The sequence below is a fragment of the Hetaerina americana genome, unplaced genomic scaffold (assembly GCF_022747635.1).
Source record: "Hetaerina americana unplaced genomic scaffold, ioHetAmer1.1.p SCAF_7, whole genome shotgun sequence".
Lineage (NCBI taxonomy): Eukaryota > Metazoa > Arthropoda > Insecta > Odonata > Calopterygidae > Hetaerina > Hetaerina americana.
Window position 1 is genome coordinate 87,524,067 of NW_027287316.1, and position 22,294 is coordinate 87,546,360.

The window sequence follows — 22,294 nt, forward strand, 5'->3', positions numbered from 1 at the left end:
TTCGTAGATTTCGAAAAGCGTTTGACAGAGTGAATTGGGAAAAACTAATGAGTATATTGCAGAAAATAGGAATAGATTGGAGGGAAAGGAGGCTAATCCGCAACCTGTACATGTCTCAGACTGCTCAGGTGCGAGTGGGGAACGGGGAGTCCAGATGGGCAGTGTTAGGAAGACGTGTAAGGCAGGGTTGCCCAGTATCACCGTTGCTGTTCAACCTGTATGCAGAGGAAATGATCAAAGAGGCATGGGAAGGGCTGGAGGTAGGAATGAAATCAGGTGAGGAATTCGTTAAATCAGTTAGGCTCTCGGATGACCAAGCTTTAGTTTGTCAGTCAGCAAAGGGGTTGCAAGCATTGCTGAGTGAATTGGAAAATCAGTGCGACAGATACGGGATGAAAATCAATATTAATAAAACAAAGGTTATGCCAATTTCTAGAACAAAAATGCTAAACTTAACATCAAAATAGGAGGGCAAAAAATAGTTCAGGTAGAACAGTTTACGTATCCCAGTAATGTTTTGGGCCAACACGGCCAAAGTAGTAGGGATGTAAGGAGAAGAATTGCGCTAGGCAAAGAGGCTTTCACAAGGAGGAGGGAGTTGATGACAGGGACTTTGAGTAAGGATGTTAAGAAAAGACTCGTATAAAAACTTTAATATGGAGCGTAGCTATGTACGGCACGGAAACGTGGTCGTTGAAGCAGGAGGATAGACGTAGACTGGAGGCTTTTGAAATGTGGGTGTGGAGGAGAATGGAGAAGGTGAAATTGATAGAGAAAAAAACAAATGAGGAAGTACTTGGTATGGTGGGCGAAGAGAGGGGTTTGCTGGGAGCAATCCTATGGAGGCAGGAAAAGTGGATGAAGGGGGTGTTGACTGGCAGTGGGATGTTGAAGACTGTAATAGTGGGGAGAATGTTATGCAAACAAAGAAAGGGGAGGAACAGGATAGGGATGTTGAATGGGATGAAGGGAGAACGGAAGTACTCAGAGATAGAGAGGGACCTGATGCTGGATTTTATGTTTTGTTAGGAATCACAAAATATTTACTTGGTAGTTGTGTCTATCCAAAAACCTACCTTAACTGGTAGGTTACCTTTTAATAATAAGATATATATTTACATCTTCTGGTATTGTGACTGTAATCACAGTTATGCATTATAAAGTCAATCTTGTTTTTCTTAGCATAAGGCGCTACATGATAGTTGTGTTCTTTGCAAGGTACAGTTAATGTTTCCAAATATTTAAGAAGAAGTTGACTAGGTACACGATATGGTTGATTGCATATAAGTCTTCCTATAATTATCTGAACGAAAAATACTTGATTTAATGATGATGATGTTCCGTACATTACAATTCCATAAGAAGGTACAGAGTAAATGCAGCCATAATATAACATATACATGTAGACATAAATAACTAAAAAACTATGAAAAGAAGAACTATGAATCAGTGTGGTAAATCAAGAAAAGTATAGAAATTATTTTTCTTAAAAACCATGGAGAAAAAATGAGATGTGTCGTCTATGTCTGTTGGTCTAAAATGATGGTCAATACATTAATCCCTTGAGAGGCAGTGGCCTTGGCAAATGGAGAGAGTGTCCTGCACCGTAGCAGAGTGGTCTATTTCAGGAATATTGAAAACTTGAGTCGATAACATTTTCTAATTGACAGGTTTTGGCAATTATGATTAAAGCATGGAAAGGTTTATAAAGTGTACCAATCTGTTAACAAATAGTGTTGTTTATCTTGTTAACCATGTTAAAATGTGATGGATAATGTGGTTTAAATAGCCTGCCCGGAATGCTTCTTCATCCAAGTAACTTCAAAAATTAAATTTTTCCAAAATATGATGATTATGGAGAAGAGCTTTTGATCATCAGATGCTCTAATAATGTGTCGTACGTTAAACGGGTTTAAACAAACTGTTCTTTGATTTCATTAGGAACTATTGCTTGCCATCTTGATTCCTAGCCTCCTCTTTGACCTTTGAACTCCATCCTAGTTACATCCTCAACATGTGGCGCATTGCATAAATTTGTGTGCCAACTTGCCGTGCATGTTGTCATTGGGCAGGCATCTTGTGTGTTTACAGTACATTGGGAAGTTCGGCACGGTACACCGTGTGACGGAGAGGGGTGACATCCGAGTGCAGTATGAGGGGTGCAACAACCGTTGGACCTTCCACCCGGCTGCCCTCACCAAAGTCAACTCATTTGCCATTGGTGACGTGGTGCGGGTGATTGCAGAAGCGGACAAAGTGAAGGAGTTGCAGAAGAATCATGGTGAATGGATTGATGTCATGAGGAGTGTAAGTGTTTTGAGTGAAACTTATTTTTATTTAAAGCTTATTTTTTGAAAGGGACTGCATAAATGGGAAGAAGTTTATTGTGAAAATGGGAAACATTGGGAATAACGTTAAAATGAATATGCATTGCTAGTTAATTGTAAGTCACGCACACATGCATACATTTTTGCTTGTAACTATATATATGCATGTATATAAAATTTATATTATTATTATGCATATATATTTGACGTAAAAATATGTAATAAAAATTTGCCCCACCCACGCCTCACATATTCCAAATTTCCAGTGGCAAAACCAGCTGTCTCTGAGTAAAGGAGGAGTGGAGGAGGAGTGAAGGGATGAGGACAGTGGAGGGAAGAGAAAGGTTGGGGAGGGGAAGGTTTGTAAGAGTTTGATTAGTATGGAAGGTTTGTGAAGTGGAGGGGGGATGAAAACGTCTGGATATTGCGGTGATTAGTGTCTGATATTGATCCCTGGCTCATCTCAGGAATGGAGGAGCCAGATGTATGCCTGTTCTATTGTCTTGAGTTTGGGTGAAGGGTGGGAGAGATGCTAGAATGGAGATGCTGCAGATGGTGGAGAGGTGCTTTATCAAAGTTAGTGTTATGTTTGGAGGAGTGCTTTGGAATTGGGGCATGCCAAATGGAATAATTCTTGCACAAGGCATGGTGGTTATGAATGATACAAGGGTGGTTCAAATGAAGAAATGGAAGTGGAAGGACTGGTTAGAAATGAAGAAACCATTTTTTCAAAAAATTCTTTTTTGACAGAGTTCAATTTCAGTACACTCCCTTATACACTTCTCCCAACATTCCGGCCATTTTTTTAACCCCTCCAAAAAATAGCATTTGTCGAACTCTCCAAAATATGCCTCTGTTCCAGCGATAACTTCCTCGTTTGAGCTAAATTTTTTTCCTGCGAGCCATTTCTTCATGATAGGGAATAAGAAAAAGTCGCAGGGAGCCAGATCGGGTGAATACGGGGGGTGCGGCAACAATTCATAGCGTAGTTTATGCAGTTGGGCGGCAACAACTCCGGATAAATTTGCTGGTGCATTATTGTGGTGAAACAGCACCTTCTTTTACACCAAATGCAGGCCATGTCTCCTTCAATTTTTTGTCAAAGCAGTCCAATAACTCTCTGTAGTATTTCCCAGAGATCGTTCTTCCTTTTTCTAAAAAACCATTAGGATGACACCATTTGCATCCCATAAAACCATTCCCATGTCCTTTCCGGCCAATCGGACCATCTTCGCCTTCTTTGGAGCAGATTCACCGGGAGAAATCCATTGTTTTGATTGTTGCTTAGTTTCTGGTGTGTAATGATGAATCCAGGTTTCATCAACAGTGATAACTCGATGCAAAAACACCTTCGGATCTCGCTTAAATTGCTGCAAACACTGCTTCAAAGTTGACAGCCGGATCAGTTTGTTGTCCGCCGTGAGTAATCGCGGCACCCATCGGGCCGACAATTTTTTCATCGCCATCTTATCATGTAAAATATTAATTAGCGTTCCGGTCGACACACCCACGGCCTCTGCTGCTTCGCTACCCTTGATCTGCAAGTAGAATTTATTATTAAAGAAGAAGGAATTATGGGTGAGGGTGAAATCAGAAAGGCTAAGGAGAAATTCAATGCATGTGTGGCTTAGGGTGTCGGAAGGGGTACTGTTGGAGAGCGGAGAGACCTTCCGGGTGGGGAATGGATGTATTTAGGGATGTGGCATCAATGGTGGCCATGGTAATCTCGGTATCTGGAGGGAGGGAGGTTGATTTTAGCCTTCCCAGGAAATGGTATGAATCTTAAATGAATGAAGGTAGGGATTGGACTTTCAGGGGTCTACAAATGCAGAGATTTCGTGAGTGGGAGTTTCGGGAGAAAAATTTGGACAACCAGGATTGTCAGGTTACTGTATCTTCAGAAGGTTATAGAGATGAGGGGTGCGTGGGTAGGGAGAGTAAAAGGAGGGAGGGCAATGCCTTCAGGAGATAGACATTCATTGGGTCCATTGGAAGAGAGAATTCGAATGAGTGGGATCTTTGGGTGTGTGCCGTAAGGAAGAGGTATCCAAAAGCTGTATGTTAACCTCCCTTATGGAATCCATTGTATTTCATTTAAATGTTATGTTAATTAAACATTAAAATTATTATTCACATCCATAGGACTTTCTTACAAGATGCATATATATGTATTTATGTATGCAAAAATACTTGGATGCATGTTGAGTATGATATGAATTCCATTAATTTCAATTTAGGCCTTGGGAATGATTGGAAAGGTTATTAAAGTCTATGCTGATGGTGATCTGCGGGTGAGTGTTGATGGGAAAACGTGGACTTTCAACCCGTTGTGTGTTCGCCTGGTTCCTGGCTCGGCTACAGAGGTGAACAACACGATGGCGACCCATCCAGAAGGAAGGTTGGAAAGACCGAGTAAGTAAGCTGAATTGCGTTATGAAAGATTGCTACTAAAGAATTGTTGATGTTGTATTATGATTACTCTTTCTGATGTAATTTCTGTAAGCTGAAATTTTTAAGTGCCCAAGGTTTGCTTGTTCAATCTCATCCAATTATATGAATGTCTTTTTGTTAAAACATATGAGGGAGAAGAATCAAGTTGATGAATCCTTGACAAATATAGGAAACATTAGTTAATTTCTAGGCTTCCAAGATGTCTTGATGCTGGATTCATACTCCTTCTGGAAATGCTGTGTTGTATTTTGCTTCAGGTGATGGCATTTTCACTCCCACTCTCCCCTGGAAGTGTCTTCTGGTTGTTGTGGTTTGCAAGGTGTTTTGGCCTGGTCTCTTGAGCCTGAAGACGTTTCTTGGGGAGGGAGCAAAAATCTTGTCACCTGAAGCAAGGTACACGGTGGAAATTGCAGGAGAAGTTATTATTTAGTAGTTCACTGTTTGATGTGGATTTTCTGAATGAAATGGAATGATGATTCTGATGGCATGGATTTTCTGAATGGAATTTTCTGAAAACACAAACTTTACCCTCCTATATTCCTTAGTCATGCTTGACAAAAGACAACCTGACACCCCACGGAACGAGATAACTTTCTTCATTTCTGTATACAATCATTCCATCCAACATGCCAATCCTATTCCTGTCCCTTTCTCACCTCCCTAACCTCTTCTCACCTCCTAATACTGTCTTGACTTGACTCAAGCTTGGTCATTCGCAAACATCTCTGATTTGGTGTATTACTCACCAACTGCCACTCCTTCACCCATTCCTCCCCAAACTCCCCTTACCATTCATTGCCTCTGCATATGCCATAATTGCTAGTGTATAAGACGCACCCCATTTTTTATGCACATTTTTACAAAAAAATGTCTTTATTTGTCAAGGATTCCTGTAATAATTTATTGTACTAATTTTCTACTTATTTATGTATGTAAAAATTGAACTGGGGAGAATTTTAACTTGGCGTGTTTTCATCCCCCACCACGAAACCCAGAAGTTAATCTCCGAAGCTAAATGAAGAGTCAGTTGAAGCCACTTCTTGAGAAATTGAGTTTTTGTATTGTATAAATGGTCCTCTTGTGCCATCAAGTAAGTAAATACTTCCGCATTTCTACAGCGGTCTCACAGTTCACAGCATTCCATCAAGTTTTAACCCATTCACAAATCTGCAAAAGTCTCTTCCTCCTCATCATCCGAAGGTGTCACTTCAATATTTGTAGACTGCACCCAACCGCTCCATTTCTACTTCATTAATCCTTTTGAATGGGTTATTATTAATGCATACACATACAAGGTTGAAGTCGACTCATTAGGCCACCTGGAATTACAGCTAATAGACTTTCAATGAACATGCACAAACACGCAACTGTAAATCTAAAGAGGTTTCAAGTTTTGGTCCGTTCAGCACAGCAAGGCAACATGATGGCGTTGTGTGTTCTCTCATGTCCACAAGCTTTAACAATTACACTTTTGCTCCTTAAGAATGTGCATTTTGTGAGAGGGTACATCAAACATCAGCGGGGGACCTCATCCATCTTGTTTTTGAAAGTTCAAAATTTTGTTTTTTTTTGCCTAAAGGCAAAGGTATGCAACTCGATTGGTGGTCTTGCCTTCATATTCTGTTGGCATATATTGTGCTGTTCTAGATTTAGTCTTTGTATGTGGGTCATTCCTCTTCATTAATGTGAAACACTGTGATTGGCACTGCACAATCAGCAATGTCTTTATTAGTAGCAGTCACTCTTGCTTGTTGAATAGCTTGAATTTTGGGGGAAACTGAAAATCCTTATCTTCAGTGGTCTATTGTCAAAGTTTTTAAATCTTCCTCCAGTTCCGGCCATTTTGCAGTTCCATTTCGCATCGTGTGTTTACCATGAATAGCTTGTGATCTTTCCTCTTCCTGTCTTTGTGAAGTTCTTACCCTCTTTTCAGTTGCCAGTGATCCAGATTCTTCTCTACTGACCTTTCTGTGTTCTTTGGCTCACGTAATCACTCATAGCTTGAATTCAATATCATAGCAGAATATGCATTGCTATTTAGTCTGCCACTAAATCTCTACGTATAAATAACTAAGATGATTTCTTCAAAATTGTTTCATTTAAAAATGCATCCCAATTAGTCCAGGGGGTAGAGCGTTGGACTACTGACTGGAAGGTCCCGGGCTCGATTCCCGGGCAAGGCCCTCAGGGCACCTGCAGCTCCACCCAAGTTAAAGTGATTTATCGGGTACCAGATCTTCCTGGGAAACCATAACCGGTACAGGGAAAGGAACTGGCCCCCCTACCCTGATGTGTGAATTTCACACGCCGTATAGGGCTTAGTACTGGGTGAACTCTACCATCACCTACTAAACCGACCTTTGGGTTGATTACTGTGTTTATGGTTTATTTGAAAATGAAGTAACACCCTGCCATTTCTATGTTTTCATTGATGTGCAGATATGATGATGATGATTGCAATAATTCATGATTTATGTATGCACAGTAGGTTCATGGTCATCCTGGTTACTCCCTCACCCTCCCCTCTCCTGAATATTTAATGACCTACAAGAGTCAGGCATGGCCAATAGTGCTTCCCTAAATCTTATATTACGGTGGCGATTCGAAAAGTAGGGTCTCCTATTTTTTTTTCATGGAAAATCAAATTTATTCTCAACTTTGTGTATGTGTACTTGTGTCAAGGTGACTATGTAGAAAAATAGCTAATGGCTCAACCTTTCCAATGATGTACGCAAAGTTGAGAACAAATTTGATTTTTCATGGAAGAAAATAGGAGACCTTACTTTTCGAATTGCCCTCATATATACACAGTGGTGAGGGATTCAGATAGATATACTGTCATGGTACACCCCAAGGTAGCAGAGCTATGGTTTTTGATACAGAGGTTTCAAGTTGTGCCATTCACATCCAAATGGAATGCATGATTTCATCCCAGAAGTACCTGGCCTGAACTAGAGATGGCAGTAATTGCCCGAAAAATATCACTGTATTAGAAAGGACGCAATCTATTAAGCATATGATTCAAGTTTGAAGATGCTTCGTTGTTTAGTATTTGTTTGGCAGCCATCAAGGGTGAACGTTTTCAGTGAATTTGTGAAAATGGAAAAAATTGGTCATCGCTATTTGATACAATACTTTTATTAGAAAGGCCTCAGCCCAACCAATATAAAAGTTGAACTGGATTCTACTCTGGGTGAGTCTGCTCCTTCATTGACAACAGTAAAATATTGGTTAGCAGAGTTTAAGCGAGGCCGTACGGGCTGTCAAGACGAGCATCGTATGTGCGGACCAATTGAGGCGACTACTCCAGAAACTGTGAAGAAAATCCACAAATGATACTGGATGATCGTCGACTGAAAGTTCGCCAGCTAGCTATTTCGACTGAAGCTTGCTCAGACATAGTAGGCATTTCAAAAAGTGAAGTATGGTGGATATTGACTGAAAATTTTGACATGAGGAAGCTGTGTTCAAATGGGGGCCGCTTTTGCTCACACTCGAGCAAAACCATTGTTGTGAAGATGTTTCCATTGAGTGTTTAGCAAATTTTCAAAGCAGCAAAGTAGAATTTTTGCGCCGTTTCATAACCATGGATGAAACATGGGTCCATCACTTCACACCCGAGACAAAGGGACAATCAAAACAATGGATTCAAGAGGGAGAACTGTCTCCAAAGAAGACGAAGATCGTTTCATCTGCAGGCAGGGTCATGGCGTCAGTTTTTTTGGGATGCGTATGGGGTAATTTTCATTTACTATCTTGAAAAAGGAAAAACTATCAACTGCGAGTATGTATTATGCGAACTTATTGCAACATTAGAGCGAAGAAATCAAGCAAAAGCGACAGCATTTGGCTGAGAAGAATGTGTTGTTTCATCAAGACAATGCACCAGCTCACAAATCCGTTATTGCAATGGCCAAAATTCATGAATTTAAGTTTGAATTGCTACCTCATGCAACCTATTTGCCAAATTTAGCCCCCTCGGGTTATTTTCTGTTCGCAAACTTGAAAAAATGGCTCTGTGGTCAAAGATTCTCCAACGGTGAGGAGGTGATGTCGGCAGTTAATTTGGGTTTTGAGGAGCAAGACAGTTCTTATTGTAAAAAGGGTATCGAACTTATTGAACATCGCTGGGAAAAGTGTATATAGCTGAAAGGAGATTATGTTGAAAAATGAATCCATTTATTTCCAAAACTTTAATGTTTTCTTTGTTGGGTTGGGTACTTCTGGGACAAATATCGTATATCATGCAACTTATTATTTTTACTGGACAGAAAAAAATAGAGAAGTATTTATTCAAAACTGCTCTTTTGGGAATAGACAAAAGCAGTAGAGTACTTCAAATGTATATAAATAAAAACCAAAATTATTAGACGCAAGTCTCAACTCATAGTTTTTGTTACAGGTACCGTTAAGACACCCTCCTTATTTTAATCGTACTTTGAGGGGAAAATAGTGCATTCTGCAGGCCAGGAAAAATGGCATATTGAGAAATTCAGGGAATAATGAACACCCTTGCTTGACTCCTCCACGTATGCCTTACTCCACTGCCCATCACAACTCAATCTCATCACTGCTTACTGCCCATCACTCGTGCCTGAGCAGTCTGAAATATGTACAGGTTGCAGATAAGTCTCCTAGCCCTATCTCTGCACTAAATTTGTTAATTCTACTCAATTCACTCTGTTGAATGCCTTCTTAAAATCTACTGAACAAAACTATACATCCTATTTTACTGTTATGTTCCTTTCTATTAGTTGTTTCATTACTGCTGCCATAAGAAATATGAATCCATTAGAAAAATATAAAAAGCATTACACAAGCAGGAAGCCTAGCAACCAAGAAAAACTGGGAATATGCTAAGTACTATTTGAAAGGAGTTGGGAAAACTTGGAATTGGAATGGAATTTGCCGACCCTTTTTGGAGTTTGGAGAATGAAGCATGTGTTGACTAATTCATCATCAAAGGGTATCGCTTGAATGTGTGAGTTTCCTTTCAGTCTCCCAGTACTCCACACTCATTGCATTTAAATTTGAGTGGGCAGGATATCGGCAGGAGTAATGCGATTATTGGTGGCTGTGTCCCCAGAGCAAAATATCCATTGATGAAGGGCTTATTAATGTGTGCCAGTCAGCTGATTTTGTGTTTGATGGGGTCTCACTCAGGTCAGGGTAATCTTTGTCATAGTAGTTTTCTCCATCATTTGTGCGAAAAGCTTCAACTGCATAAGTTAGACGTTAGCAAAATATTTGTGGATAATTGTAGCATTTACGGGTGCAGCTATATATGGCAAAGGTGAACTGACTGCTAGTCATGTATGATGTAAAAACCCTTTACCTATGCCGGGGTTTTGGGTAAAAAGGAACCTGTTCAAATATGAAAATTCAATTAACCCTCTGAAATATATTCTCAGGTATGTATTCTGGGATTTCATATTTTGGAAAAAATTCCAGCCTTTTCAACTCCTGTGTACAATGCTCAAACATAACAAACTGACTTTATTAACTTTTACTCTATTAATTCTGCGTTAGATTTGCAAACATTTAATATCTTCAGCTTTGCAAATTTACAAATGCAATTTACAATGTGATTATCAGTAAATATTCACGTTGCATTCTGCGCAATGCCATTTTGTGACAATACATCCTTTTTGATTATTGAGAATTTATTATTGTTTGTTTGGTGTGTTCCAATGCAAGTGCAAGCTATGAGTCGGAGGGTTTTCCAAACTAAAACAAAGGTCTGCAATTGTTGCCGAGTGTTGTTTAGCCATAGAAATTGATCTACATGACATGTTTGACAAATGTGTGATGATTTTGCTATTTTATAATTTAGTTGATGTCTAAGTTTCTATCTTTTGTTCTTTCCAGAGTACACCTTCGAAAAAGTAAGGGTTTCCAAAAATATTTTTTCCCATAGTTTCGTATCCCTTTTGCACAATCAGTACCTTTAAGTCTCCATTTGTTTTAGTACAATTGAGTGCACATGTCTTTTACATCATTATGTTTTCATAGAGGAGTTTGTTGTATATTTTTGGTGTCTACATTTATATCCCACAGTCTGTAAGATCCAATTCAGCATGGGAAGGTTACCTTTGTAACTCACATTCCAAAGTTGTGTCTGTAATCCTCTCCCACCGCCCGCCCCCCAGTTAGTTGAAACATGCACCTAATTTTCTTCGGCTCAAGTGCTAGTAAAAATGACACAATGTGAAAGTTAGTTGCATTTACATTATTTTATGTAATATATGAATATTCCAAGAAAATTAGCTTTTTCAGTTCATTTTTCCAACTTAGCATTGAGCCCAGTAATGCACTTTCAATTTATATACAAAGAACTGCATGAAACAATGCAATACTTTCTTTCCGTATACCCATTAAAGTGGAATTTAATTATGATAGAAATATTAAATACCATTCTTGTTCATTCTATATTATGTTAAAAAAATTGCAAGGCCAAGGAAATATGAGAATCTCCCCACAGTCTGCTATGTTTTAAAGGGAGTAGTGAATGTTAAATTGAGGTATTGATATTGTCCATTACATTTGGGTGTATTTGGCCATTCAGTGGCAGCTTTGTTCAATCAAATCAAGTGCTGTCATTATAACAAGTCTTGAATTTCCATATGCAGATATGTTTTCTATAAATGGTAAGTTTATTTGTTGTCTCTGGCTTAAATTTATGGAGTTTGCATAACACAGTGAAATGAAATTAAGAAATTTGTAATTCCATACTCACTAAATTTAAAACACGACCTAGGTGTCGACATTGTATGTTATCATCAGGTGGTTAATTCTACTTCAAGACATTGCTTTGCCATAAAGCTTTCGGCATTTTATGCAGTGGTCCACCGATTAGCCTCGATTCCTATGTCAGATTCTAGTAGAAATAAGGAACTTGACCTGATTAAAACTTTAGCAGTTAACAATGGCTATCCAGAAGAACTTATAAATAAACGTTACAGGGAGAAACTTACTAAAATAGTCATATGCAACAGCCCTGACTGTATAAAAGATCCCACCGCCAAATGGTGATGAATTCTCTATCTAAGAAATATATCTCAAAAAGTAATGAGGAATTTACCAAAAGAAAAAATTAAAGTTGCCTTTTACAATAATTCAAGCCTTAAGAACCTGATCTCTTACACTAAAGACAAAGTTCCCAAAAACGAAAGGTGTGGTGTGTATGAATCAAGTGCTTGGAGTGTTCCACTAAGTACATTGGGCAAACGGGATGGAATTATAAAGAAAGGATAAAAGAAAAAATGTGTGTAAAGAATGAGAATATAGCATCCCTCTTAGTAAAGTACCATATTGAAAGTGACCACTCAAGTTACTTTGAAACTGCAATTCTCCATTTCAAAAATTAAGACCAATGATTACAAGAAACTGGGAGATGCTGCAACAGTAACTTTTTAATAGAGTCATTTACAATTTTGCATCTGCAATTGCAAGCATTACAATGCAGCAATTTCAGAGTATAAAAATCATTTACCTCATCCAGGTCAAGGCGAATGATTTTTACACTCTGAAATCATTGCATTGTTAAGACCATAGACTTGATGATTTGGACCAGTTAGAAATTTTATAATGTGTTCGTTGCAAGAATGAAATTGTCAATGAAATGTTGTATTCCTCCCCTCCTAGATCGACCACTCTTTCACACCCAGTGCTCTCTCCACGGGGGGTATCAAACAAATCGCCATTAACAGCCAACCATTGACACCACCGAAGGCCATACTTCCCTTTCCCTCCCAGCTACATTTTAACTTTTTTACCCCTCCTGCCCCTCCCATTATGACCAACCCCCCTCCCTCCCCCCCCCACTCTGAAGGTATATTTACCAAGTATGCTTCTATGAAGACCACCTGATGATGACGTCCAACGTTGAAACCCAGTGAATGACAGATCAAAGCACTTTTCCACTTGATAAAATTTTTTTTATTTATTCATTATGTTCAACTTCCACCACATCACGCCCTAAGCCACTCAATTTGTTGAAACCTAGTTTTAATGCAACAATGTCAGGGTGTAAAAATCATTCGCCTTGATCAGGATTCAAACCCAGATCCCTTGAGGTCTCCTTCATATTCTGGTTTAATTTTTCACTATTTATATGAAGTCGAAATCTGTGACACTTATGAAGGATATATATTGAGTAATAGCTGTGCAACTATATCTGCAAACATCATGAAGATTTATTCAAACCTTTCAGCTCTGGAAAATGGTTTTTCAATGATGATTGATCAAGCCAGATTTTATTAAGCTTTAGTGTTTTATTCAGCAGGGGGTAAAGTTCAAATATCTTGATTACAGGCATGTGCAAGAAAAATTTCTAAGGCCCCTGTTTGTCAAAAATTGATGCATATTTTTAAATTCTATCACAGATGGAAACCATTCATGGAAGAATGATTTTCTTTTTACTCTGGAATCAATGGATTAAAGTGATATATTTGATGAATTAAGTTTGATGTTTTGATGGCTGATCATTGGTTTCCTCAAGTTTATTGTGATGAGACTTGATTTTACTCTGCGTATGAAATATGCCTTTCAAAATTAATAGATTGACAACTGCCTGGCCCTAATGCATCCCATAATGCGCACACGTTTTCCTTGTGGCTGAACTGAAAAGAGATTTCCTTGACCTTTGCTCTCTGGGATTATTTTTTCACACATTTCACACGAGTTAGTAACATGTAGTCGTGAGTAATCTGGAATGCAATGTGAAGAAGGTATTTACCGATTTCCAACTTGGCCAGCCATTCCTATGATTTGAACCCTTCCTGTCTTTTCGATGTGACATGCCTTTGTTTTTTTCTCTCTCTCTCTCTCTCTCGCCACTCCTGCCTGCCTCATCTCCCCTCGACCTTGCTCTTTGGATGACTCTCGGTCCATTATAGATCCGTTAGCATCATTGTTGTCAAATCTTCTCGAGCAACAGTTAGAAAGTACCAGCATAGATAAGTTAGTGCGGGAGGCTGCCCAGGGTCATTTGGCCATTGTCAGGGATTTGCTCCACAAATTTCCAGACAAGGTGAGTACATTATGGGGAAGGTTTGGTTTCCTCTCTCAAGTCATAAACGTTGGACGTGCATGTGTCATTGGCCCTTTCTTTCAGAGAGCTCATACTAAGGTTTACATGCAAACATAGGCTGATTTAATTTGTGGAATAATTAAAGTCCTAGCTGATAACTTTGTTGAAGTATGAAATTTGGTGGGATGTGAAATCAACCATGCAATCAGTTTATTGTTTGCATACTTACACAATTTGATTTGCTGATCAAAGGGACACTCCATTGCACTCTTATTGATAATATATATTGGAAAAGTGATCTTTAATACGTTCATTTTTTATTTGTGCAAGGTTTTTTCCTTTAAGTTGAACATCTAATCGACTGATTTTCAATATGATACTCAACTGTTATAACTAGACCATTTACTTTTAGGTTCTTATAGTTTTCGGTAATTGAAATACGTAGGCTATTTGAGTAATTCAATCAGCCCTCTTAAAACATTGAATAGACTATGACAAGTACATGTAATTACACTTCAATAAAAACTGGAAGCAACATTTCCGTTTCTCGACTTCCATCCCAGAAAGAGATGACTATGCAAAAGCAAAAATTAAAAGCCATTTGAATTGGCATGTTTGTTCAAATAAAATGTAAATGTCTAGTTACTAGTATGCCCGAAAACATTCCTATGCCTAACTTTTCATATCTTACACAAAGGAAAGATCTGCAGTATAGCCTTACAACGATAAATCAAATCTTTATTCAAATCAGCATACACTTCAGTGCCATGCAGAATGTTCCATAACTCACTGTTGCATAGCACTGACGTGCAGAAACTGTTGCAATCTCAAATAGTTGTTCACCACCTGATTGTGATCTTGGCATGAAATATGCATGCCAGCCATTGAGTGAATTCTCTCCATCGTCAAAAAATGCAGAGTGCTAAAATCTGCTTTAATTTTCCATTTCATGCTAAATTAACCCATATCAAGTTTTTGAAGCACAATAGAGGCGAACCACCATTAATATCATAATTTTTATTAACTATAGAGTGTAAATTTAAGGGATTAATTGTTCATGAAAAATTAATGCATATTTGTATGTTCTGTTATCTTCTCGGGAAAAATAATAGCTTTTTACCTAAATATCCATAGCCTACTTTTTGGCACAACTTAGCAACATGTTTAAAACTCTTTAAAACATATTTGTGTTATTAATTTAGGAAGTGGTGCATGGGTTATTAAAAATGTAGAATGATGATAAACAGAATGTCAAGCAAAAAATTTTAAATTATTTTATTTTGAATTTTTAAAATTTAAAAGATGTTTCAAATCAGTATGAAAAAAGTTGAATTGGACTTATCTTGAAAATCATGTGCTGTTTGCAGTAATTTGTCAACTTACTGATGGTCCCCCATTTCAATTTTAAGCAAAAGTAAAAGAATTTGTTCCATCGAAAGAACTATGTTGTTTCAACGGTATTGAATTAGCAATTTTCAATTTCATTTAACCTAAACAGAGAACATAGCAATACTGTGAAGAGACACTGAAAAAGAAAAATCTTATTTTTACACCAGTTTTTTTTTCAAATTAGTTGCAGATAATGACTAAATGAGCTCAGAATGGAATATTCACCAATTTCATAACAATAGATTATCTAGCATTTTCTTATTATTACTCAAAACCTAAACATAGAATTCAGTTTGTTTATCATGAAATGCACTATGTTAAGGAAAAATGTGTACCACTTTCTATTTTACAAATCCCAAAAAACGAAGCATCGTTTCACAGGGCAAGAATTACTCTATCTCTGTAGTTATCCTGTTTTCATATTTCATAATTTTTTTGATAATGAAGAAGCAACCATTTAAATCATCAGTTGCAAAAGTGTTAATTTTTCCTGTCCATCTGACATTCAGGGCCACGTTTAGGTAATGATTGTGTACGTTTGTTGCAGCTGGATCAGAAGAGCAGTGGGAAGACTTGCTTGCAAGTTGCGTGCCATCAAGGCCACGTGGATTTAGTGCGGCTCCTCCTGAGTGCTGGCGCCGTTTTGGAGGTGACCGATGATGATGGAGACACTGCTCTTCATTACTCTGCATTTGGGTAAATATTACTCATAAGAGCGATTACTTAATTGTCTTAGGATTATGTCAATTTCAGAGAGATTTCAATCAGAATATGCTCCAGCAAGAGAGCAAAATAAAGGAGTTATTGTGGAAAATCTCTCTTTTACCAGGAAAAGTAAGTGCTAATCAGTAGAACTTCTAATTTGCACTTTTCTAGGGACCTCGGAAAAAAGTGTGAATTGCAGCAGTTGTAGTCCTGATGCCAACACGTACTAATTTCACCACACACAGCCTTGTTTACCAGTTTGTTCCTATTTAGAAACCTATACAGCCAACATGATGCCATGCGGGGATATTTGAAGATCCAGCACTTAAAATACACTCTTTCGGCAATCCCTCTAATTTTTCATACTTTGAATTCTTTCATAGTTTCTCTTTTTATAGGTACTATAATATTTAAATTGCATTTTTTCCATTTTTTAATTGAGGTATAGTCAGGCAATTAAAGTCGTTTTGCCAGAATAATACAGATTCTAACATGAGAACCATATCTTTCCATTGTCAAGCAGGGGACAATTTACACTCCCGAGTAAATGTGAAAAACTTAACTCATGAAAATCTGAGCAATTTTCTGTTTGACTAGTGCAAACAGTTGCCCACCTTCAAAATTTTTTAAAGAAATGAAATTATTTTTGATTCCATGTACTTCCATGCAATAGATTCCATTTGATAATGCAAATATGAGATTGGGCTATGTGAACCCAAGCACGTGCATTGCAAAGTTGAGGGTCATCCGAATGTGGCAAGAATAAGAGATCAAAAGCTGCCTTAGTTTAACTCCATTCTCCTCAATCTCTACTTCATCTGCCTGAGCATGAGAAAATATTTTATTTTGTAATAATGCATAATGAAAAATAACCTAATGGATCGAATTGACTTAGAAAATATCTACTCATATCTCGGAGGAATGCAATGTATAATAATGATAAGAAATTTGATTACTCGGAGAAATTTCCAATTTCTTTTAATTAGATTCCTTTTGTTGAAATGGCTCCCTCCTATGCACAGGTTTTATTAAAATGACAGGTAACATGCATAGTCAAATTGGATGATCAATTTTGATGCTCTGCTGTTTTCATTCCAATATCAATGATGACAAATGGAGAGGTTTGCTCCAAAACCCTCAGTGATGACATGAGCTGTATCTGATGTGGAGAACAGGAAAAGCAAATAAAATGTTTATATATTATTAAATGAGAAATGGAAGCAAAACGGCTTTTGTTAGAACAAAAGTGCTCACAGCAAAGTTGTTTGTGTGGCATGTAGCTTAGAGAACTACAATAATAATAATAACTTGAGTGTTCTGTTCGTCAGTGAATGACATGGAACATGGTCGGTTAAGTAAGGAAAAGAAATGAAATAATCGTTATACGCAAAACATTACCTCATAGAACACAACGTCACACAAAAAACATCATTCTAATTACAAATTGTCAACCAAGTATTCATCTGTGCTATAGCAGCATTTGTGGAGTAATAGCTTCTTAAGTTAAATTTTAAAAGCAGTCACGGTGGTTTATTTTAATGTTCGTTGGCAATTTATTATAAATAAGTGAGGCTGCATGGTGAGGGCTTTTCTCGAGAGGTTGAGAGGGGATGATTTTTCAGGTGCACATTCTCCTTTTCCACACGTGTCAAGTGTTGCTGCATGCTGAAATTTTGTAAAAACAAGCAACAATTCTTTTTTGCATGTGAAGAGCATTGAAGGAAGAGGAATATGCATGGCAATGTTGTTCTCTTCAGTTCCTTAAATAGTGACTTTCCCAGGGTCCTGATGAGAGGATGGCTTCTAATGACTGTTCCTAACATAGAATACCATTCTTTTTTACTGAACCATAGAGCAAATGTGATGCATAATTGGTTCTACTTGAATTCCCATGATGCCTAAGCATAAAATTGACAAATATTAGTTCCCCAAAAATATTAGAAATTTCTGGGTGCGGTCTGCCATCCATGAAGGAATGATGCTGTGCTACGGAGCAGTGTGCCTGTGGAAGCCGGGAGCGAGAATCAGCAAAATACAAAAATATGAAGAATTCCCTCAACGAAGAACGAGATACTGCGATACGAGAACCACATACTTTCAACAAATGTTTTCTGGAAAAATACCTATGCATTAGTGAGCCAGTCTTGTGGGAAAGTGGAATTTAAATAATGAGCTAGAAAGCATTCTCTTCTTAATTTATTTTTTAAATATTTAAATTATGTTACAGGATGTATACGAGGATGTTACCCCCGCTGCCACCAGGTGGCAGCGGGGTAACATCCTCGCCTGCCAATCCAGAGGTGGTGGATTCGATTCCCACCTCGGTGGTTTTTCCTCCACCTAGGGCTTGGGTGTATGTAATTGTCAAATTGTTATATCACTGTTTAAAATCCAATGCAAAGGTGCAAAGGCTGTTTTCGGACTGTTGCAAAATAAATAAATAAAAACTGTAATTTGGCAGGAAGCTTAGCTGTGAAATTATTAGTATTTTTAGGCATCTGAATTGCCAATCAATAATAAATGTGCGTTAATAAACTACCATTTGTTCTTTCAGTTATAGGATATCCCCATTGGAGGGGGTTGACTTGATTTAAGGTACTAAAAACTTGGTCCCCATTGGATGTGAAATGGGTATTCCACTATGGTCTAATAAACTGTCTGGAGCACATTAGCATTCATGAAGGTGATCAAATTTGGTTCCCTTCCAGCTAGTTTCAAATTGGTTCTGTGAAATAAAATGTTGTAACTCAAGGGTTCATGATTGTGTATTAAATGTTTACCATAAAGTCAATTATATTAATATTGGAACTCTGCCTAATGTGCATCGTAATTCTAATTTGATTGAAATTCCCCTCGGCCAAATAGTGTTTCATTTGTATAATCCCCAGACAAACAAACAAAGGTGTCTGTGTTTTAAATGCAAGTTGGTGTGTGTTCTGAATTGATGGCATTGGTTGGTTTGTGATCCTTTTTGTGTTACTTGACTGTATTTCATCATGCAATTTGTGGCCACATTTTTCACTTGATGCTGATATCTTCATTTTCTCAGCAATCAACCTGAAATAATGGAACTTCTTCTGATGAGAGGGGCCAACGTGGATGCAATCAACAGGGGACAGTGCACATCCCTTCATGTCGCAGTAAACAAACAGCATTTGGAATGTGTTCGCCTTCTACTGAAATTTAAATGCAACATCAATGTACAGGTAATAACTCATGGTTTGTTAGGCATCATCTGTTGACGCTTAAACTCTGGTCGATATCTGTGGATGTCTTTTGAACGGTCAAAGAAATTGCCGAGGATGTCAATTGATGCCTCGTCTGCTTTAAATGCCCAGCGACTGCTCCTGCATTCATTGGAGATAACAGTAAACTCTCATTAGAATCTTTCTGAAGGGAGCCAGATTTCTGTAGGCACTAAGTCGTAAAATGTGCGAAACAGATTTGACCTTCTATGCCAAGTTGCAATGGTAATGTGGATAGCACGAATAAAGGGTTCATTTTTTATCGCATACAGGGTTCGTCCGGAAAATAAGTGTACTGAGCTCAGGAAAAAAAATTTATTACACTTTTACGTATCTTAAGCTAATATTCCTCAAAATAGGACCCTTGTGAGTCGATACACTTGTTCCAGCGGCGTTCCCATTCCTGGAACGCTCCCGCAAAGGCATCATCGGGAACCTCTCGAAGACATGTCGTCACGGCCTCTTTGACGGCGTCCAAAGTCCCGTATCGCGTTCCTTTCAAACTCCTCTTTATCTTCGGGAACAGAAAGAAGTCCGGTGGTGCCAAGTCCGGGCTGTAGGGCGGGTGCGGCAGCGTTGCCACGCCGTGCTTGGCCAAGAAGTCCGACACGACAAGCCCGGTGTGAGACGGTACAAATTCGTAGTGGACGACTCCCCTTTTGTCATCAAAAATCAAAAAATCAGTACACTTATTTTCCGGACGAACCCTGTAATAACTTATTGCTTTTCATTCCATATCTTATTAGCCAAACTATGGCCAAATCTTTCACTTTCTTGATTTCTTGAAGTAAATTAACATATTTTGCAAAAATACTTCCTCAATACCTACATTGTTGATACTCTATAAATCAGTAATTTATTAACTTTATGGCATCATAGTGTCACTTGGTGATCACACATATTTCTAAACTTGTCTTCAGGCGAGAATGTTTGATCTGTCAACAGTTCGCATTCCCTTCAAGAACAAGGGCAAGATTACGGAGAGAGTTGCCTCACAGAGTGGCAAGAATATCTTCATAACAATTTTTTTGATAGGTGTTGAAAGGTTGCTTCTCATATTGATAAACAAAAGGCAATTGCAATGCAATACTTACCCAGAATTATTAATTTTCATCAACCTTGTTAATGTGATGTGAGGATCGCCAGTGGCTGAAGACATATTGAAGGGGAGCCATGCGTGCGTGGTTTGAGACCCCGAGGCGTTGTGAGGCATGATGAAGCAGCATGCTGCCACTCAAATGTTGGAGAGAACTTCATCAGAGGCTTCAAGAAGCTCGTAGATTCGGAGGGTTACTTGCCCCGACAGGTTATTAATTGTGATGAGACTAGAAGAAGATCTCAAAGTGAACCTATATTTGTTCATGTAACAGCAGAAGAGAATGCATTCTCCTGGCCACCAGCCAATGAATGGCTGTCCCACGCTGCTGCTTTGCTCAAATACAGTTTGCAATTTGAAAATTAAAGCCCTGCTTGATTACCATTCAGAAACTCCATGAGCCTGAGAGGTGCTAAGTCCAGAAGAAGGGGCTAAATGTGATGTAGAGGTCTTGGGAAACTATTGCTTCTGACCATATGTACAAGGTATTGCCCTAATAAGGCAGTGGCGATGTGCACCAGGAATATATTTAAATTCCCTTCGGGTTGATTACTGTGTTGATGGTTTTTTATAGCCCTTTACCAAAATGAATATTGTATAATTTTATGTGAAAAATATTGTTTCACTTAGCACATTGTGACTGCAGGAGTCAATGTGCTGCTCAATCCATGTGCTAATTGATGAGTGATAAGATGTAATTTAGCATCCATTCATATGTATTACATAAACAGATGTATGATATGAATATGCAATTTTTTCCCCAATAATAAATTAATATTATAGATATAACATCTAATCATAATCATGGAGAAAACTTCTAATCTAATCATAGATCTACACGGAAAATCCAAGTTAGTTGTTTTGCTATTTCAATTTTAATATCATAGAAATGGAAGGCTGGCAGGTGCTGCTATGTAAGCAGTGTTATGATAATTATATAATTTTACTTATTGTATCAGTTTGACCACTTGTATTTCATTAATCCATAATTCCTGTGATGTTAGTCCTCCACTGCAATGGGAGCATGTGTAAAATCTTTCAATGTCAATTTCTAAATATGAAATATTATAAGGGAAGACATGTTTTTCCTCATAATTTGATTAAATGCAATTAGGAATACAAATTCTGAAAATTTTATCAAAAGGACATTTACATGTCATCTCTATGAAACCTCCTTAAATTTTCCATTGATTTTATCTCTGGGTTTCCAACCTACAGACTTGTCTTTTCATTCAATATGCAAGGTAACCAGGAAGTCCTAACCATAATTATTTGCGTGAAGGAGTACATATTCTCAGCGATGTTGAAAGGTTGCTTTCCTTCCAGCATTGCTGGGAATACATTACCCTTGCGTAGTTATTCTTGTAACTCCCTCTTCAAGTACCGGTCTCCCTAATCTCGTCTTGAGAATAGTGAAAATTGTCAATGTCAATTGATAGCATGAGCATCAGCCACAAGCGCACCTTTTTCTTGCTTTTCTATGATTTTACTTTTCATTTCTATGATTATTTTGTTTCTCCTATGGTTGTCTCCTCGCTGCTTTTTCCCTGAGGATACTTTTGCCTAGTTCATTGAACTTAGCACAAAAATGCCTTAACATAAGTTTGGGAAAAATTGTGATCACTCGGGACACTAAGATGTTAGTGGAACAAGTGCCAAGAACAAACTGAGACAGGCATTCGCTAATGCCAGGAATCTCCTCAACACTGGTTGGGTGAAAAGTCACTCGCTAAGCAAGTTATTTTTGGAAAATATTTTTCCCCTGCATGTGAACCACTTGTTATGCCAGGTGCTCGTTAGGTGAGGTTCCACTGTAAATTTCTTTTTTTCAAAAATGAACTAGAGGCAAAAAATGAATCTATGTATTAATGTTTGTATCATGTTTTTGTGTTGTATAAAATATCATATTGATTTTTGAAAATCTGAATCAGTCAGCCTTCATGAAAGCACGTATATTTTAATAACCAGCATTAATGGTTTAAATAAACTCCAGGAAATGCCATTTGAGAAACTTTAAATGGAGTCATTTACTAACGCACATTACAATGCA

The 22,294-nt window shown here is 38.0% G+C and overlaps 1 protein-coding gene across 1 annotated transcript in view; it reads left to right on the plus strand.

Moving 5' to 3' along the window:
- The window catches only part of mib2 (mind bomb 2), a 77,412-nt gene that overhangs the window by 16,563 nt on the left and 38,555 nt on the right, over positions 1-22,294 (plus strand). The window contains exons 6-10 of the mRNA XM_071595849.1: positions 2,092-2,307; positions 4,565-4,739; positions 13,676-13,809; positions 15,746-15,894; positions 18,953-19,109. Of these exons, the coding sequence (XP_071451950.1) occupies positions 2,092-2,307; positions 4,565-4,739; positions 13,676-13,809; positions 15,746-15,894; positions 18,953-19,109 (831 nt within the window). The remainder of the gene's footprint in view (positions 1-2,091; positions 2,308-4,564; positions 4,740-13,675; positions 13,810-15,745; positions 15,895-18,952; positions 19,110-22,294) is intronic.